The sequence below is a fragment of the Colius striatus genome, chromosome 3 (assembly GCF_028858725.1).
Source record: "Colius striatus isolate bColStr4 chromosome 3, bColStr4.1.hap1, whole genome shotgun sequence".
Taxonomy (NCBI): domain Eukaryota; kingdom Metazoa; phylum Chordata; class Aves; order Coliiformes; family Coliidae; genus Colius; species Colius striatus.
Window position 1 is genome coordinate 32,114,833 of NC_084761.1, and position 17,633 is coordinate 32,132,465.

The 17,633-nt window shown below is 41.2% G+C and overlaps 2 protein-coding genes across 3 annotated transcripts in view; one reads left to right on the plus strand and one right to left on the minus strand.

Moving 5' to 3' along the window:
- Positions 1–341: 341 nt before the first annotated feature.
- NDUFC1 (NADH:ubiquinone oxidoreductase subunit C1) lies at positions 342–2,854 on the minus strand. The gene is made up of 4 exons (XM_061992328.1): positions 2,745–2,854; positions 2,063–2,166; positions 1,234–1,316; positions 342–498 (listed from the first exon to the last, which is right to left on the minus strand). Coding segments are annotated over exons 1-4 (249 nt in total). The 5' UTR covers positions 2,806–2,854; the 3' UTR covers positions 342–497.
- Positions 2,855–3,463: 609 nt separating this feature from the next.
- Positions 3,464–17,633, plus strand: part of NAA15 (N-alpha-acetyltransferase 15, NatA auxiliary subunit) — a 42,081-nt gene continuing 27,911 nt past the window's right edge. The window contains exons 1-3 of one of the 2 annotated variants that reach the window (XR_009818413.1): positions 3,464–3,709; positions 15,913–15,997; positions 16,920–17,024. Coding sequence is in view for 1 of the 2 variants with exons in the window: in XM_061992327.1 (XP_061848311.1) it covers positions 3,656–3,709; positions 15,913–15,997; positions 16,920–17,024 (244 nt within the window). In the remaining variant the exon portion in view is untranslated. The remainder of the gene's footprint in view (positions 3,710–15,912; positions 15,998–16,919; positions 17,025–17,633) is intronic. The other variant, XM_061992327.1, reaches the window with a different exon arrangement.

Sequence of the window (17,633 nt, forward strand, 5' to 3'; positions counted from 1 at the left end):
GTCAAGCTTTGAAAGCCTACTTGGACAAGACTGAGTTGAAAGCTGTCGCTTTATGTGAAGTAGCAAATGCACCCTTCGGCATTTGTATAGATGAGTTTTGTCAGGTTTACCGTGAAACATATTCTTATATTTGCTTATTTTAAAAATTCAGCAATGACAATGACGGCAGGGCAGGAGTAACACTTCACTTCTGGAATACTTTCTCTGAAGTGATGCCTAGTTTCATGATGTAGCTTCCAGAGTAACAAAGAGGTTTGAAAATAACATAAAATACCAAACAGAAATGCCACATAAAACAATTTCAAGACCAGCAGAATGAAATACAAATAGGGAGAAAAGTCTTTATAAATTTCACACAGACTTTATAATTTATTTTTTAATTCTGCACACAAAATGTATGAGCATCTAGATATTTAGATGTTTTGTACTTCTGTCGTGTTGATTTTTTTTGTAGTAAAACTGGTTATCACGTTACTTCTCACCAAGCATACTGTCAACCTAAGAAAAGGGAAAAAATATTTTAGCAACAAAAAAACAGATACAATAAACGTGGTAAGAAACATAATGTACTGTATTTTTATATGGGAAACATAACCACAACATGACAAGTTTTTCCATACTTTGTATCAGCAATTCTTTCATTGGGCATATTAACCGCATGAAGGCCATAATTCCCAGTAGACTTTTTAGCTGGCAGAACCACAGTTATGGTTTTCACATTAAAAAGGACAATGCTCACATCCAATTCACACTACAATGCAAGTCTACAGGCACTGACTATATCATTCTTATGTGTAATATCCAAATGAAACTGAGAAAAATGTTTCCCACTGTAGCGCTGTCAAAACTAAAAAAAAAAAAAAAAAAAGTAGGCAAAGACAAAGCTATTGTTAGTGACCTTCATCTCCTTACCATTGAAGCACTTGGTACGGTATTCTCTTTGCAATCTAAATTTATCATAGACATGATAAGAGATGTGTTATTTTACAAGCATTTGATTTTCCAAGACAGAAAGCTGGCACTGAATACGCACACAAACATATGACAATAGAGAATAGTCATCTTATCATTTTAAAAGTGGGAGTGAGTTAGAACAGCAAAAGCCAAGAAGTATTAAAAGAAATAACAAGGGAAGAAGATAAGTCAATTCAGTACCACGGCTGCTAACAGAACTCAAAAACCTGCAGAATTTGTGTTCAGCTACGTCAAAATCACCTGTACGTACTGACTTACTATGAACATCCTGTACACTTGTGGTGGCTCTCTTGTTTTCTTCTTTCATATTCCATTATGTCTTCATTATGCTGCTTGAAAAGCTATAAAAGAGCAGTATGTGATAAATGCCTATAGACTGTACAGATAGAACCAGAGCACAAAAAGTTTTCTATAGAATATAGAATTCCCATTGAAATGCAAATCAATACATAACTGGGTTAATACAGAGTATATTATCTGTAAATTATCAACCTTCCACTGAGGCATTTTTTTTCCCCCTCACACCTTTCTCAAACATTTTCTGCTGTCTGATCAAGGCAGGAAGATTCCTATTGTCACTGAATCAACCACTACCTAAAAAACGGGGAAAATCCCAAAGAGAATTCACGCCAGAACTGTTGTCATCACAGCAGCGCTACTTATGCTGCATATTTCTTCCTGAGAGCTACTGCATCCCACTTGCTTTAAGAACATGAGGCTCCTGAAACAGAAAATATCTTACACCTGCATTTTGCTGAGGAAAAGAAAGTCTTAACCAATTTGCTACAGATGAAAAAGTGAAAGAATGCAGTAGTAGTCTGTTAAACTGAGGAAACCAACAGGCTTGAAGAATTGTCTGTTATGGCTGATTTAAGTTTGTAACAGAGACATGCTTAAACTCATTTTTATAATGAAAAACAGAACACAGATTCGGGAAAACATAACTAATCAACATATCATGTCTCAGTCTTGACATCTGCTATGGCCATCCATAACCCCAGGCAGCTAAGCAGGTTGCTGGTATTGCCTTCGGATCACTAAGGTTTGAGAACAGGTAAGTTTAACAAAACCAGGTGACAACACTTACAAGAGCCCACAGGGCAGCACTGGTGCCAAAGGCCAAGCCTACTCCAAGCCAGTTTGGTTGGGCATAATTAGGTCTTTTTGCAACAAACGCAGAACGAGTAAAAGCTAAAAAGGCAGAAAATTACAAATGTTAACTTTTTTCAGGTTTTGACAACCAAATGAATTACTAGCACCCATAACATCACGGAAAAAAAAACCCCACAAACCAACAAATTAAAAAAAACCCCAAACATATCCCACCTTTTGCCTGCACCCTGCGAAAAGCTCCCATTCCCATTCCCCACCTGTTCACATTCCCCTCCACCCAGGGCAACACCGGCCCCATCTTCCTGGGGAGAGCCGGCACCACCTCCACAGCGGGGCACAGTCGGTCCTCCTCCCCGGCATGGAAGCAGCACCAATTAAAAAATAAACCCCGTGATCAACTGGTCTGAACTGAAGAAGTAAAACTGCTCGAGCACCTTGCTTTAATTTCACTCATGAAGCAAGAAGTGCCCTAGCTAATGGGGACAGCGGCCCGCACGCAAGCAGCCGAGCTCCTACAACGCGCAAGGGCAGCGGACGTGCCCTGTGGCACCATCGCAACTCGCTAACCAGGCTCCCAGTGGCCTCAACCCCAAGGGGCTCCTCATCGCCCCAAGTCACAGCAAGACAGCTCCTGCTACGCCCCCGCCACCCCTCACCAAGACTCGCCCCCGTCACCGCTAGCGGTAAACGCCGCGCTGCCCTCAGCGCCGTCGCCATCTTGTCGGGTCGCCCCGGCTCCGCCCACGGGGAGGGGCCTCCTCCGCACGCCCCGACGCGCCTCGCGGACGCGCTCGCCGGCACGAGGCCTGGCGTGCCGGGCGCCCGCTGCGAGTCCCGCGCCCGCCTCCCGGCCCCGCCCCAGCCGCGTGTGCCGACGGTACGGCGCAGGGACAACGCGCGGGGCTGCCCGTCCGCTGCGCGCCTAGAGCCAGCTCTGCGAGGCCGGGCGGAGCGCTGCGGGCGCGGGCAGGGCGACGCCTGCCACCCGCCCCTGAGTCCTTAAGCCCTGGCGCGGGTAGAAGGCGCTTTGCCCCAGGGGGGCGCGGGACAGCCCAGAGAACAAGCACCTGGCTAGGGCCTGGGGACACGCGAGGTGGCTCAGGTCCCGGGCTGGGCCGGACGCCCCTCCCTTCCCACCGCGGCCCGGATCCCGGCACACCTGGCGGGGGCGGGGGCTGGGGCGCGGCTGGGGCCGGCGTGGGGTCGCGGCGCATGCGCACGGGCCGCCGTGACCCGGCTGGGGAAGCCCTCCGCGGTGGCCATTTTGGCGGCGCCTCTCCGGCCTGCTCAGTTACCACGTGAGCCGCCGCCCGGGGCTCGGCGCGGCGCGGGGCAGCCCGGCGCGCAGACGGCGGCCCGGAGGGGGCCGGGCCCGCGGCCGGCGGGAGTGCGGCCGTTTGAGGGAGGGCAGACTGGGACGGGGGGGGTGGGGAGGCGGGGGCAGTAGTCAGACTCCGGCGGGGAGGCTCCCGGCAGCGGCGACCGAGCAGCGGGGACAGGACGCGGCCAGCCCCCCCACCCCCTTCCCCGGAGCCCTTCGGCGGTGCCTGAGCCAGCGGCGGAGAGGATGCCGTCGGTCAGCCTGCCGCCCAAGGAGAACGCGCTCTTCAAGCGCATCCTGGTGAGTGGCGGAGTGGGAGGCCCGGGCTCGGCCGCAGCGGGCCTCGGGCGGCGGGGGGGGGCAGACGGCGGGCCTGTCCCGTCTCCTTCCGCGGGCCGGCGGCTGAGCAGAGCTCCGGCGCGGCCTCGCGGGCCTGGCGCCACTGCCAGGGCCGCCGGCTCTTTCCTCCTGGGGCAGGCCGGGCCGAGGGGCGCCTGTCACCCGCGCCTTGTCCCGCCCAGGCGCGGCCCCGCGCGGCCGGCGGAGCTCCGGGGGCGGCCGTGTCTCCTCGCTCGCCCACACTGAGATGGTGCCCGCCAGGGGGACGGGCGGCCGTGGCCGAGTCCAAGGGCTGCCCTGTGCCTGGCGCTGGCCGCGGCGAGGCACTCGGCGGTTCCTTGAAAATACCCCTGTGGCGCTTCATTCATCAGTTTTGTGCCTGCAGCCACGCTACTGCTCAGCCGCCCTCCCTTGCTTTGCTACTTTTTTAAAAAATATTTTCCTAATAACTCGGGTTTTTGTAATAGACAGTGACCGGATTTATTGGTCAGTGAGGAAGATGGCTTTCAAAAGAGGAAGTGGAGAAGCACTAAGGTTTTTAAGTCTTTTATAAGCTTAACTTATAGCCAACTGTTGTTAAAGTTTGATTTTTCTGGGTGGGAACCAGCACATGGATGAAAGAAAGTACGGTTGAACTGAAGCAGTAAGCTTGGGATTTAGAATTATATTAGTCCAAATGCCACCAGAGCACGCACAACTAAATTATGTTTCAAGGAATTTGTTTCAGCTTGTTTGAGCTGTGGTGTTGCAGGAAGCTTGTGTTCCTAAGGTGTTGGAGTGAATTGGACATGACAAAATTACATTAGTGAGCAACTTTAGTAGAATTATCTAGAAGATTCTCCTATCTGGGTCAAGCACTACATTACTTTCTCTTTAAAAAAGTCGATTTTGTCTAAAAATCTCATGTCTTCTTTCAAAGGGGATTTGACCACTATTTTGGATCCTTTCAGAAGTCACAAGTAAGATGAGTACTGTAGTCTTCTTGGAGTAATAGCGCTCTTAGGGCTGTGTAAACCTCAGCCTCTTTAAGTTGGGGGATGTGTAAAATCTTGCATTGTTTCTATTCAAAATATTTTGGGAAAATGAGATAAATCTGTAGAGCTAGAAATCCCTATGTACAGATATCTCATCATGACACATGCACCGTCAGTTAAAGTTAAAAAGTAAAGCTTATTTCTGCTTCGAAAGATTCACTCCTGGTTGAGAGTTGGAAGGATCTTGCGCTAAGTGTCATTTTTTGGTGTTTTAGGAGCTGAGAAAGTGAGCTTTGTTGCTCACTCACCCATTTTCCTTTGCATTGAGGGTGGCTTGTGTGGTTACAAGACCAACTGCTTGACTAGAATTTTGGGGGTTTTTGGGCTTGATACATGGCTGTCTTGAGTATTAGTGTGGAGGGCAAGAACAAGGGAAGAATAAGAGTTTCTTTGAGGGAGATGCTGGCTCAACACATGGGAATTGAATAAAGCTTTTCAGTTTGGCTCAGGTCAGAAAAGAGGTGTGCTGCCATGTAAGCGCATTTCTGTAGACTGAAGCAATTTTAATTTTGTTCTCTTCCTTGTTTTAAACTGAAGAGCTTTAAGAAAAAGAGAAGAGTTTCGGATGCTGGATACGCTAAAAGTTCTTCTGGTGTTTTGATGCCTTCCTGTATCTTGCAGGGATGAGCCCATGATATGTAGCCTAGTATTAAGACCGCCCTGTGATTAAGTGCTTTTGTAATGCATGGTAAACAGAAAAGGCTTGAAGCTGGTTTTCATCACACTGAAAATCTGGCTAATGAACTGCTTGTCTGCCTTGTTACAGATAATGACCCTACTCTGTGAGATTTTGATTATGTGTTTGTCTTGAATTAGCAAGTTTTCTTTTAGGAAGTCCTATTTATCAATACAAGCCCAAACAAACATTACTTTCCTGCTCCTGGGCCTTCACTCCACCTCATTCTTACCACAGCCTCTCCTCCATCTACGCCTTCTTTTCAGGAGAGTGTAACCCTTTATTATGCCATGTCCTCTGCCACCTCTTCCCTTGGCACATGGCTGACTGAACAGCAGTGAGAGGAGTGTGAGTCCACCTGGGCAGCCGGCTTCACGGCGGGGCCTCTGAGCACTGGGCCAGCTAATAAGGTGGTCTGATTGTCTGGCACTGGGTCAGCACATGCTGTCTCCTGGTGAGTGCAGACTATGGAGTTTTTCTGTTGAGCATGCGTGGATGAGATATCTCTCTTTTCAGCAGATGCTTTGGGAAGCAGCCCAAGTGGTACTGAAAGGATACGTTACCCTTCAAATAGATAATTTGATATACAGTCTGTTTACAGAAATGTAAAAATCATTCAGATTGTGATTTCCATGAAGGTAGTAAACAGAAGTGTTAAGTAGGTAACAGCCTTGTATTTTTAAGAAGCAAACTAATTTTTGCCTGTATCTTTAGTTCTTGAGGTGTCATTTCTTTGCCATTTTTAGGAAGCATGACCATAACACAAACCTTAAATTTTAAGGTCTACACCGAGCTACCCAGCTTTCCATTCAGAAAGGCAATAATTAGCTGTATGAATTTGGGGATTTCTTGGGTTTTTCTTGTTTTGTAATAAACTTCTCGCACAGTCAGTAAATTTATTTTGCATATGGATTTGCTTGCAAGCCAGCATTTCCACTTAACTGACAAATTCTGAGTTCAGAAGCGTGTGCACTTTGCCTTTGCATGTTGCAACACACTAACTAGGCTAACCTCCTGTAGTCACTCTACAGGTATGTGAAGGTTCTAATAGAACACATTGGTCCATTTGAAAGGTATTTTTCAGTTTAGTGTTCCTGTAGTACACAGGGAAGGGGATCTGCATGATTAGTTTGAATTAAAAAACACCTATAGGATTAATGATCAATGTTCTGCCTAATTTTGCGTTTTCATTAAATAGAGTGTTTCTAGTCTATATTGTTCTTGTAGTTTTAAGTATTTGCTGTTAAGCCTGGTATTCCTGTTCTTCTGTGGGATTTAGAAGAAAAGTGGATCTCTACATTTTTCCCCTTTTTTTTGATACATTTGGACATCTAAAACTGAGTCTGTGTCTTCTGGACACAGGGTAGTCTCTATGCAATCCAGAGATTACTTGAAAAGAATTCAGGTGGAGGGAGAGGAAAAAGTAGAATAGCAAGCACAGGAGTCGAAGGAATGGAAAAGTTGAGTTTTTGTTATCCAGAAGGCTGGATGCAGTAAGAAGTAATGGAAAAAGCAGTTTACTTCTTTGCCCTTCTACCTCATACTAGCAAGTGCAAGACTAGTAAAGATTGATTTATTTTTATTTTTAAATAATTAAATATAACTCATGAATATTCCTGTAATTTTGCCAAATTATTCAGCCACTGAACCTGGCCAGATAAAATTAATCAAGTGTGTTCAGTTTTATGTCACAAATCCCAAAGCAAATAATTCAATTAACTTTTTTTTGGATGTAGAAGTTAGATATATTGAAAATCTATTGAAGAAATATTCTATATAAAGCTATTGGAAGTGGCGTGTTATGTGGGATAGTAGAAGACAGCATTATTGGAGTCATGCTGTTCGGTGAGGTAAGGTGCAAACACTTCTCACTATTGCTAGTGACTTTAGTCTCTAGTTGAATATGGTTTGGGAAGGGTGAAAAAAGTAATTTTTGATGCAAACAAACAGTTCAAGTGAGGAACTGTGTTCAGGCATCTAAATCGTTTTGATCATTTATAACTCTAATACACTGGAGAAGCAGGATACTGAAGAAGTAAGATGCCATGCTGGTCTGGGCTCATTTGTATTAATTGCACTGTATGCAGAGCATAGTTTCTTCAGTACTGGATGTCTTCATGACATCTAGAGAGCCATGCATATGTCATCTCTGTGTCAGTTGCCTTATGTGGTAGCTGGACTTGATTAGGCATGGCCAGAGCCTGTGTCCTTCCAGTGGGACATTACAATAACCGACATGTTGCTGCAAGAGAGAATTTGAATTTCATCTTTAGTTAGTCATTTCTGTGGAAGCACTGCTGATATTCTCCGTTTTCATACTGGCTTTGATAAGTGTTCTCCTAGAAGGTATAGGAACTTCCTAATGATAAAAAAAGCCTGTTGAATGGCATCTCTTAAATGTCTGTGCTGTAAATATGCCAATTCCCTCCTGCTGGGCCATCTTCCTGTTTCTTCATTCCAGAATCTACTCCCAGTTCCTCCACTTTCAAACTAGACAAACCTGTGCTTCTCCTTCACCAATAATCTCACCAGTGCCAGTGTTTTTGAAATAATGTTCTGTCTCATAGAAGTTCAGGTGCTGACTTTAAGGTTGCTGAGGTGGCAGACTTCAAGATCTCCGCTTAAGTGATCTTGGCTCAAGATTAAAGACCGATTTCCAGAATTTCACTTTTATCAGCAACCAAATAAATTAGCACATTTTGTAGGCAATTATTGTTGCATTTGCATGACTGTACAATCCACTAGAGTTTCAACACATACTATCTCATCTGAAACATGGAATTGTTAATGAGACTTTTCCAATATCTTTGTAGTTGAGACATCAATCACTTGTTTTTCCTTTGCCAAAAGGCATACCCTGCTTGACTTTGCCAAAAGTAGTAGGAAAAATTATGTTTTGGTTGAAACATTGGAATAGAAGTAGAGTACAGAGCCTCTGCTTTAAGCAGAGTGACTGATTGAGTTTTTCAGAAATATTTAACAAATGTGCTAGTGAAATCATTACTATTTGAGACTCTAGGATACCATTAAGGTATCACTTAAGCAATACTGCTATTAGGCCATTTGTTGTCAACAGGACTATCAGAAATTGTAGAAACAGGATTCTCTGCTGTAAATTTCTGAGGAGCTGCTTTATTTTGTTCCTTACCTGTTTTAGTTGTGAAAACAAAAGACTTACTAATGGAAACACATCCTAATTTCTTCACAATTGTAAGATCATAAGCAGTCTTATGTTGTTATGCCTATAGATACTCTTAGCTGAATGCAAAGTGATTTCTGTAATGGTCTGAAAGTGATTTTATTTGAGGTGATGGTTTTAATCTTTCTTATATGGTACTACCCTTTATTTTGTTTAGAATATGATCAAGTTGTGCTTATTCCTGTTTTTCAAAGGGTTTCTTAATGAGTTTTTGCTGATTGCACTTTCTAGGCATTTCAAGTTGAAATCTCTTGTCCACAGCAGCACTGTGTCAGTGCAGCAACAGTGGTGATAAGGAGTTACATCTTTTCTCATTTTGTTGATAAGAAATTTAGAGAAAATGAACAATTATTCCTTACCACTCTTAAAACTGAAGCCAATGGGACTTGTAACAAGGATTTCTGATACCAGACAGTAAAGTTAGCAACCATGTAATGTTGAACAACAACTTATCTTACTGGACACATTTAATTATTTCAGAGTGGCTCAATGCTACAATGCACCGCCTCACATACTGAAAAAAAGCAAAGAGTGCTTTGGACAAAATACATGGGTAGAAATTGTCAGTAGCCTTGCCCCATGTCTTGAGATACAGCTGAGTTGGAATGTCCATGTAAGTCCAGAACAACTTGTTGAGTGGGCCCCTTTACTCCTTTTCATGATGTATTGAAGTTTGAATTGATTTACTTTGTTGTTCCAGATGATAGTTAAAATCCACATATATCTTATGCATATGGTATTTCTTGTGAGGTACAATCAGTTTTATGCTAAATTCAGAGGTGAAGCCTTAACATGGGAGTTGCAGGGTAATGGACTGAAGTCAGCTCATTTTAACTGGCATGGCCAAGTTAATGATAATTCTCCCCAAGGAGGAGAGATTAATATAAGTGAGTAATGACCAAGACAAAATAATGCCTTTTCAGCAAGCAGCTTGCTTCAGGGAGTTGGGGTTTCTAGTTTTATGTCTAGAAGAGCTGTAACTATTTGTCAGCAGCTGTTTCCTGCTGTATTTTGTCAAAGACGGGAATGACAGCAATTCAGAAGAATAGATGTAGCATTAATTTTCTCTTTTTTTGTTCTGCTTCGGAATTAAATGAAAAAATACAGATATTTCTTATGTTCTTCCTAGCTAATTTCAATTTGAACTTGTTCTGTTCCTCTGGTTATATTCTTTTAAGCAATGCTAGTTCTGAAGATACTGATCACTTCTAAAAAAATTAAACGACTACTGAAGTCATTTTTTATACAGAAGAATTCTGTTCATTAATACCACAGAGTTTCTCAGCATTAACATATATGTAAGGTTTGTGTGGGGTTTAAGTCCTCGAGTTTATACGTCTTGTATTTGTCATGAAACTAAATCAGCATAGTGGAAGCTTTTGCTTGGAGCTTTGAGCTGTTTGATAAGGTTAGTGCTCAGAAGACCCACTAATTCATGATGAGTAGCTGCTCCTAATGCTTCCAGCTTTCAGAATCTTCTTTTCTACTTGTAGCTTGAATTAGTGCACCTAGTGATTTGACCTGATCACTAGTTAGAGAGAGAGTAACTATGCTTAGAAGCCAGCCTTGAGCTGTGCAGCATCTGGACTCACTATGTTTTAAATCACAGCATCTGAACTGTGCTGGAGGGAAACAGGTAGCATCTAAGTGGCACACATGCATATCATGCATTTTAAGTCCACACCTTGGCTAATGCAGAGGCTGAGTATGCTAACATGTTTGCTGCTGCCAGAGGTCTCACGGCATTATAGTTGCCAACATTTCCCTGTGCCACTGCAAGTCTGTGTGTTCATGGCTACTGCTGGGAAAAACTACAGAGCCCCCTAAGGAGCTCACTGCTGTTGTTGGAAGCATTTGTCTGCCTTGGTTGTTTTAAAGCCTCACAAACTCCCAGAGAAGAGTACAGCAGGGTGTTGAAACCCTGAATTGTTCTGGCAGAGCTGCCCGTTCTCCATCCTGTTTTTTCCTGGTGTCTTTCAAATGCGAGTAAAAATTTACCTGTGCTTATGTGTAGGTCAATTGTCCTATCTAGTAACTCTTGTATGTGATGGGGAGTAGTCTGCAATATATTACCTCTTACAGTGACTCAGGCTATATCACCTGCTGAGGAAGAGAGGCTGAGTACAGTGGACTAGAGATGAGAAGTTCGATTTTCATCTCCGTAGTCTCTTGGGGCTGAATCCATTTTTTTGTAGTCATTTGGTGAAGAAAATCATATTCTTTGGCTAATCTGTTGCAGCATTGACTAAATTAGGATGCTTGTTTTAATGAAGTTACTGTCAGTGAGAAGGGATTTCTGGTGGGTTTTTTGGTTTATTTTTTGTGTTTGTGTTTTTTTAAGTACTCAAGTTTGTGTTCAATCAATTCTCAGTTATGGGAGTTTAAAAAATTGGTGTTAAGTCAGAGTGCAACCTGGAAAAATACGTACTCTTAAATTAAGAGAAAACAGTTAAAAGTTCTTCATACTGTTTTTTGCAAAATTCTGCCTTTTTAACAGAAATTGCAATTGGTACTGTTCCAGTTCAAAAAGCATAATGATTGGGAATGTGATCCACATACCTAGGTCTGCCATATCCTTTTTATTCTCACCCCAGTCTTTATTATAACTACCTGTGCTGGTCCAAGAAACAAAAGTCAGTAACACCCCTATGCCCACATTTGTGAGCTTGGTGGGCTTTGCTTTAATACTTGTCCTTGGGGAAAAACCTCTAGTTTTGCATACTTCTAGGTAAGAAGACACAAGGTAGCTTCTCCTTGATGTTGTTCTCCTATGGTTATCTTCAGCTTCCTCATGAAGTACTTTCAGGTCTGCTTCCTATCAGTTTTATCAGCTGCAAAATCCAGCCTGGTCAAACTCTTTAATTTTCTACTCTGTGGACCTTTTTTTTTTTTCTACTACTCCAAAAACGCTCTTGAATCAGCCAAGTTGGACATACACATCTTCTCAAGTGTCCCTGCTAGAAAGGCAATTTTCTACTTTATGTGTTGTCATCTAGGTAATTCTTTTCTTCAGTTGGGGTATACCTGATGGCAGTGTAGATTCACTGTGCTGTGAAGCTTCTAGGAAGACCCATGGTAGCTCCTGGGATTATACTGAGTTAGGGCTATTGTTAGTGACTTTAATTGTTAGGCTGTTGTTAGGGCACTTTAATCCATGTTGTGGTGATTATAAAATATTTTACAACGACCAACTTTAAGTTGAGATGGCTATGAACTTATTAGTTGTTAAATACATGGCAAGACATGAAGACTGTTTTGTGATCAGGAGTGTTTGCACTTCTGGAAGTTAATATGTGCAAAACACCCATGTGTAATGTCAGAATCTGGTCTGCCATGTGCTATGTGTTTGATGCCGATACATAATCTGCACATCAAAATGTTACACTAGACTATTATTGCTTTCTAGTTGGAAACATATGTACTTAACCATTAAAAAGTGTTTTGAGAAGGAATACATCAGATTTCTGTAAGATTTCTGAGCTATGCTTGCAAAAATGTATTTGCTTATACAGTATATAAAGAAAGCAATGCTGAATTAAGTTTGTGTAAAAGTCATTTCTATACTGTTGTCAGCAACCCCTAGGAATGAAAATATAATCAGTAGTATGGCCCTTGTATATAACCTTGTGAGTAACCAGAGGAGTTGATTAAGGATCCACATCGGTCTTATTTGTTGGCTCTAAGTGTAATAGTAAGAATTAGAAAGTAGATAAACTAGAGAGGGAAGATTCAAAACTGGAGAACTGCAGGGTGGCAGGGGCGGGGGGAACAAACTCCATCTCGCAGTTAGCTGTCTAGATGTAGGTAAGATGTAAATGGTGAAGTCTTTCCACCTCTCTTTATGGCAGCCATCAAGGAAGAAATGCAGAGGAGTTCAATCACGCTTGGCATGCTGATCCATGTGTACATATAAGACATCTGCTAGCCATAGGCTGATTGTACACAGATGTACTAATACAGTTTAGGAATCAAACACCAGAACGTGAGCCCTCCTTACACCTCAGACTTGAGATTCTTAAGAATATGGGCTAGCTTTGTTCCTTGTAATTTCACTGTTAGTCTCTGACTAGTAATTGCCATGCATTCAAAGACATTGAATAAATATCTGGTGTGGGGGGAGCAATGCAAATGCAAGTTCTCTCCTACCTGATACGATCTTAAGTGATTTTTGAGGGACTTGTACTCTATCCGCCTCATGTTATTAATTCTTTGTAGAGATTTTTTAAAGCAGGTGCTATTTCCTTGCTATAGAGAGAAATAGTTAAGGGGTATAAAAAAATATCTTGATATATTTGGAGTATAAAAAAATACCGAAGTTTGTACCAGCTGTGGTGGCATATGCTGAATTCCTGACTCCTTTCTCTCTCATTCACACTTTTATTTAAGCTTCTTGGTCCATAGCCTCTTTGGAGAAGAAAATGAGTAGCATATGCGTCCTTTCAAGTAGTGAAATCTCAGTGAGGCTGTTGGACCCACTTTGTTGATACAGTTTCCTCTTCTTTTCCCAGGAAGACTGTGAGATGACCTCAATTTCATTTGTTTGTTTCCTTCCACTGTCAAAACGTACAATGTATACATAGAATAAGGAAACTCATAAAATGACACAATTTGAAATGTTTCCATTGACAGAATGAAATAGGCTTGAAGTATTAATGTGAGAGGTTTGAGAAATTATATATGGAAAATCACTCTGACTTATCTTGATTTAGAAACACCTGATGTTATATATGCAGCTATGACTAGTTCTTAGTTTGGTACTTCAGGTGATACAAGTACCATAATCAGTTCCTGGTAGTTTATTGGTCCTATGCAGTGTTCTCTGGGTTGATGGGAACCTTTCCACATATATACGTAGAGAAAACCTCATAAACTTTTCATCCCTGCAGCCTAAAGGGACAGTTTGTTACATTCTTCTCTAAATTTTTATTCTGTTGTAAAGTACCATGCACCCTAAGTTCTGTATTATTCTGAGAAAAATGTATGTATTTCCTGTCTTTTGCATATATACCATCTTGGCTGACTTTCCTTCGTCTTCAAGGTGAAAGACTGACTGGTTGTTAGTGTATGTAAAGTGGAACTGTTTAGAGATAAGATTTCATCTTCATAGCCAGCGTCTCAGCAGCTGTACTTACAGGCAAATTGTAAAACCCTAAAGTAGCCCTTCTGCTTGTGACAGTGCCTCAGTTACGCTGGAGGCACGTTCTGAAGTTCCTGTTCTGAAGTTCCTGTGGCGGCACTGCTTTTGTGACAGGTTTTGCTGCTTTCACGCCTACTTAGATGGGAACAAATGGTGGCTGTGCTTTCAGGGAGGAGGCCTGTGCGGTAACTTCTATGACTGATGATTTCAATTAAAAAAAAAAAAAAAAAAGGCTTGATCCTGTAATGTCACTGGTAAGCTCTCTGTCAGCTCTGACCAGTGATGGCTCATTAAGGTGACTCAGCCAACTGTTTGAAAGCAGGTGATGACTAAAAGGTGTAAATAATAACCTTGTAAAATGTCGTCTTGTTAAAAAAAGAGGACGCATGTACACATTTCCTCTTACCTAACCCTTAATCTTCCTTTGCTAGGTGGTTGCCCTGCAACTTTTCCTGTCCTTGGTGATGAGGTAACTTGTGTTTTGGAAGTGTTCAAAGTGAAGGTTGGACAGGGCTTTGAGCAGCTGTGATGTAGTGGAATATGTCCCTACCCATGGTGGAGATGTTGGACTAGAGGATTTTTATAGATCCTTTCCAGTCCAAACCATTCTTCCATTCTTTTGTTGATACCTTCCTCTTTGAGTCTCTTTTAATGTTGGATGCTCTCTCTGAGCAACTTCCTTCTCTTTCTTTTATTGTTCTTCATTCCCCTTATCCTTTTGACATCCTTTGAAGTCCTTGTTTTCTGATGCCTCTTGCTCTTCAGCCTTGATATTTCAGCTGTATGACTTCAGTACTTGGAAAATAATACATCCACTTAGTGGTCTACCAGTTTTTTATACTCTTGAAGTTTATTGCTGGTGTTTCCACCTCTATTTTGGGAAAGGAAAGTAGATACTGAACTTTTTATGATGCAAAAGCAACACAAGGCAGAGAAGTCGTAGTAGATACACTATTTTCTTTTTAAAGCATTTCCATAAGTTTTAAAAGTTTGCAGACCTTTCTGCTTGTTGGGAAGACCTGTTGGGTCTGCTTCTCCTGACTTTTTTTTTAATGGGAGTGCTTAGAGGGTAAGTGGTGGCCCTATATTCTTATAAATGCTGTTGCATAATTTGAAGCAGCATGAGGAAAGATGGAAACCTGAACAACAGCTTATTTAGGAGAGATCGAAAACTGTTGTCTGTATACCATTTTACTCTCTTGTCAGCCACCCTGCCACCAGAAATGGTCAACTAGAGTCAGCAAATTGCTGTTAGGAATGTTTTCCTATGATTTGGGTCTTTGCTCCAGCAGTCTGTTTCTTTTATATTCAAGTAGGGACATTGGTATTAAAATGAAACCAAAGAAATGCCTAGCATTTGATTAGGTGAGTTAGTGTATGAATTGGTGTTTACAACATTACTTTTTCATCCTTTGGCTTCTATTTAAAGGTCTAACTTGGGGAGTAGATTCACAAGTTAAATACTAAAACTGATTTAAAAATTCTTTCCATATGCTGTTCTACATTGCTTTCGCCTTGCTTAATGAAAAGTGATTCAAGCATAAGCAAAACATTAGAATTGAGTTTAATAAAACTAGGAATGTAAAATAATGTTTTGATTTCTAGTATGACAAGATAATGTTAAGTATGTACCAGTTTTGAAAGTTTGGACGTATATGAGGTACATGCGGCATTCAATTTGATGGTAAGAGGTTACTTTCAGAGATAGTTTAAGCCAAGTTCCAATGAAGTAATTTTCTTTCTTGCTTGTGTGGTTGTTGGAGGTTGTCTTAGGGTGTTTCAGTGAAAGGTAATTGAGCCAAAGTGAGTTGAGTGCTGACCAAGATATGTTATGATGTAAGGTTTGCTTATATTGAAGAGAAGTTAAATGTCTGTGGGCACTTAGTGCTTACTGTGGTATCTTAGAAATTACTGTATGATAATATGTCTCTAGTTATACATTTAAATGTGTGTTCTTACATACACTGTTTTATTCTGGTAATTGAAAGATTTTTTTTTTTAATCACAGCTCATTAAATAGTTCATTAAAATATTGGCACTGAAGCTTAATTTTGAAAATGCAGAAATACTTTCACTCTAGATTTTTTTTTTTTACTATACTCTGCTCTTCTTCAACAGAGGTGTTACGAACATAAGCAGTATAGAAATGGGCTGAAGTTCTGTAAACAGATCCTTTCTAACCCAAAGTTTGCGGAACATGGAGGTAAGTTTTCAAACAGCACATGCTCTCTTTTTTCCCATCTATTTTAGCATAGAGTAATAATTTTGTAATGTAAAAGTAAGTTTTATACTTGGAGCACTTGATTGTTAACCTTTTGCCCTTAAACCTTACTAACCATCTAGAAACCTGCACCACGTTAAGTACTTAATGTTGATAAGGTTTTTAATTTTAAAGACTGATCTTACCTGTAGCCAGTCAGCATCGCTTGCCATTCCTTCTGTTTATGCTGCAAGTCTAATGTTCATTATAGTATGGTGCAAGTTTCTTAATACAAGTATGTATTGTTTAAATCACTTCTCAGGGGAAATTGTTATTCACTCATGCAGAAGTGAAAGACAAATGGAAGAGATTTGATGTTGTTCAGCACTGTATGTCTGTTAGCTCTGTTGTCTACTTCTTTTTTTGAAGGAGTAGTCTTATTCTAAAGGAAAAGGTGTTCCTTGCTGTATTGGTAATCGGCTTGTAACACTGACTTGAGAGATTCTTTTCATTGTCCAGAAATGTTTGGTTTTTTCTTTGCCAGCTACTTTGGCATGGGTGGATATATTTTAAGTCCATATTGTGAATAAATACTTGAATAGTTATAATGCTCTTTTACAGTAAAACAAAAAACAACCCCTCTCCAAAATGTTTATAGAGCAGATGGTTTTAGTGCCTTTAAAATAAGATACTGCTTCCCTTTTTGGTGAAAGTAATGCATAAAGTTTATTGTTGTGCTTGATGTACTTAAGTGAATAATCTCCAATTATAGCTCTCCATGTGAAAAAAGAATGCAAAATTTTGATGCTGACAACTCAATCTAAATTTGCATTCATACTATATTTACAGTTGCTATGTTAAGCCAAGAAACCTATGAAAACGAGTAACTGATACTTAATTTCTTCTTTTTTTTTTCTTTGCCAAGAAACCTTGGCAATGAAAGGACTAACATTAAACTGTCTAGGGAAGAAAGAGGAAGCTTATGAACTTGTGCGTAGAGGCCTAAGGAATGACTTGAAGAGTCATGTCTGTATCCTTTTCAAAACAGAGCTTTTTGCGTATGAATGGAAAAGGCTTATTTCTGCAACTACTTGATTTATAGAATAGCAACAAAAACCAGTACCATTAGGCATCAAAATGGAAGTTTAGAATTTTGAATTTTCTTTCAAATACATAAAAATATTTGATCCAAAGAGCAGGCACTTTGCAGTGACCCTTGCAGCTACAGTTGGTTCAAATATTATTCTGGTTTGCATTGTTGTGGGGTTTTTTCAGTCATTAAGCTGCAACTCCAAACTTATGCTGGGCTGAACCAGGTATTTAAGCATGTGATTTGCTTTAAAAAGATTGGTTGTTACCATTACATTGATAAAGACTTGTCATATACGTAGAATGCAGGAAGTGCAGGCACTTCAGTTCTCTATAAAATAAGCACTGTGTTTGAGTAAGCCTGATAGACTTTTCAGAGATTCCATTACTGTATTTCCTCCCCAGTACACAAAAAGTACAGTTTACAGCATATGGACCCTGTACATATTGGCAAACCATTCTGTCTTCAATCTGCATGCAGTTTCTTTGTACAGCTGAGGAAAGGAATTGTAGTAGTGTTACTGTCCATTTATAAAACATCTTAAGAAAC

Coding starts and splice junctions, on each gene's coding strand:
- NDUFC1 (XM_061992328.1), bottom strand. CDS start 2,805: ATGGCGACGGCGCTGAGGGCAGCGCGGCGTTTACCGCTAGCGGTGACG. Junction 2,167..2,744: donor GGTGACGGGGGCGAGTCTTG/GTGAGGGGTGGC, acceptor CTGCCTTTTTAG/CTTTTACTCGTTCTGCGTTT. Junction 1,317..2,062: donor GTGCTGCCCTGTGGGCTCTT/GTAAGTGTTGTC, acceptor GCTCTTTTATAG/CTTTTCAAGCAGCATAATGA.